General features: G+C 37.6%; 2 protein-coding genes across 5 annotated transcripts in view; one reads left to right on the forward strand and one right to left on the reverse strand.

Annotated features, from left to right (window-relative positions):
* Positions 1 to 900, reverse strand: part of lipf (lipase, gastric) — a 20,430-nt gene extending 19,530 nt beyond the window's left edge. The window contains exon 1 of one of the 2 annotated variants that reach the window (XM_016665391.1): positions 787 to 900. The gene's annotated coding sequence lies outside the window, so the exon portion shown is untranslated. The remainder of the gene's footprint in view (positions 1 to 786) is intronic. The other variant, XM_007540981.2, reaches the window with a different exon arrangement.
* Positions 901 to 1,029: 129 nt separating this feature from the next.
* The window catches only part of rnls (renalase, FAD-dependent amine oxidase), a 14,342-nt gene continuing 13,802 nt past the window's right edge, over positions 1,030 to 1,569 (forward strand). For all 3 annotated transcript variants that reach the window (XM_007540982.2, XM_007540983.2, XM_016665394.1), the window contains exon 1: positions 1,030 to 1,237. In XM_007540982.2, the coding sequence (XP_007541044.1) occupies positions 1,120 to 1,237 (118 nt within the window). In that variant the 5' untranslated portion in view covers positions 1,030 to 1,119. The remainder of the gene's footprint in view (positions 1,238 to 1,569) is intronic.

The following is a 1,569-nucleotide window of genomic DNA, read 5'->3' on the forward strand; positions in this document are numbered from 1 at the left end:
CTGCACAGAGTCCTTACCTCAACCCTATAGAACACCTATGGAATTCATTAGAGCAGAGACTGAGAGTCAGGCCTTCTTATCCAATATCAGTATGTGACCTCACAAATGCACTTCTGGAAAAATGGTCAAAAATCCCTTTAAACACTCCTAAAGCTTGATAACAGCCTTCCCTGAAGAGTTGAAGCTGTTCTATATGTATGAATGTTCAATATTTACATTAAATATACAAGTGAATGACAATAAAGACCGTCTATATATATGTAATTGCGGCTATATGAGTCCCATCAAATGACAGATCCAGTGACGTTTTGACAGGAATTTTGACTCTCAAAATGTAATTGAAGATATCTTGGATTATTATTCTTACTAGTGAGAATGTCAATGCAGATATATTAATTACCATTCCGGAGAGTCAAAATGTAGCTTTGTCTAGTCAAAATGCATTTTTAGAATTCTAGAACGAAACCGAATTTATGTTTAAACGGCCTGCCATACTGTCTGCCATAGACAACATGATTATGTCTGTCTGATTTTAGCCAGTAGCCATGTTTAGAATCAAACTATACCAGGTCTAAATATTTACAACACATCTTTATAACACGTTTATAGCCTGTGTCCGCCCCCTTTTTTTAATTTAAGCCCGTTTTGAACAAGATTACGTTTTAATTCGCTTTTAAGTTTCTAGCTTGACTTCTACAGATTTATTAACTTACTAAAGTTATACATAGTTAGTACTAAATATTTGAAGCCTGTTACTAGTTTATTTAACTGGTTTAACTTGCTTACCGGTTCCGTTCCTTGTCCACCCGGATACACTTGTTTTACTTAATTCTGTCAGGTAAGAAGCTGTTATAACTCAAATATCGTCCAATTGCACCGCTGATCTCTGAACACTGCTGGTCACACGCCTCCGTGTCATAGACTTACTTTATGACACTCTTTCTCTGATTGGTCGGAAGACAACGTTTATTTTGAAGTTTCTTGCCGGATGTGAGATCATCAAAATGGCGCAATAACTTTTGTTTTGCCTTCTGCAGTTCTGAAGGACCTGGTTTTATAACCCAGTTTAACTGTAGTGCTGGAACCGGATTCTTCCGACCTGACCGGACACCTTAAAAGATGTCCCGGGTTCTGATCGTTGGAGCAGGCTTGACAGGCAGCTTGTGCGCATGTCTGTTGAAGAGAGTGCTGCAGAGTAAAGCTCAGCTGGTGGTGTGGGACAAGGCAAGGGGTGCAGGTCAGTTCACAAACCATTTTAGCTTATTGGGCTAAGAGTTTAATAGATGAGACCCGAAGAGAATCAGCCTACAGATAAATATGTCTCCTGGGTTCGACAGCAGTTGAATTCAGTCTGTAATTCGGAAAAATGTCGATGACCATATATAACAGGAGAATCCGTGTATGGTTCATTCTTTGGTTTTTCGTTTCAAAATAAAATTGCATAAACAAAACAAGCATGTGTTTTTTTGTTTTTTCGTTTTTAAAACGAAATTAGAAAAATGGCAATTACAAAAATAAAAGAGGGGTACGGTTGTTTTTTTTTTTTTAACTTCCATGGTTTAAACAAAG

Source organism: Poecilia formosa, unplaced genomic scaffold, assembly GCF_000485575.1.
Source record: "Poecilia formosa unplaced genomic scaffold, Poecilia_formosa-5.1.2 Scaffold578, whole genome shotgun sequence".
In the NCBI taxonomy this organism is placed as follows: domain Eukaryota; kingdom Metazoa; phylum Chordata; class Actinopteri; order Cyprinodontiformes; family Poeciliidae; genus Poecilia; species Poecilia formosa.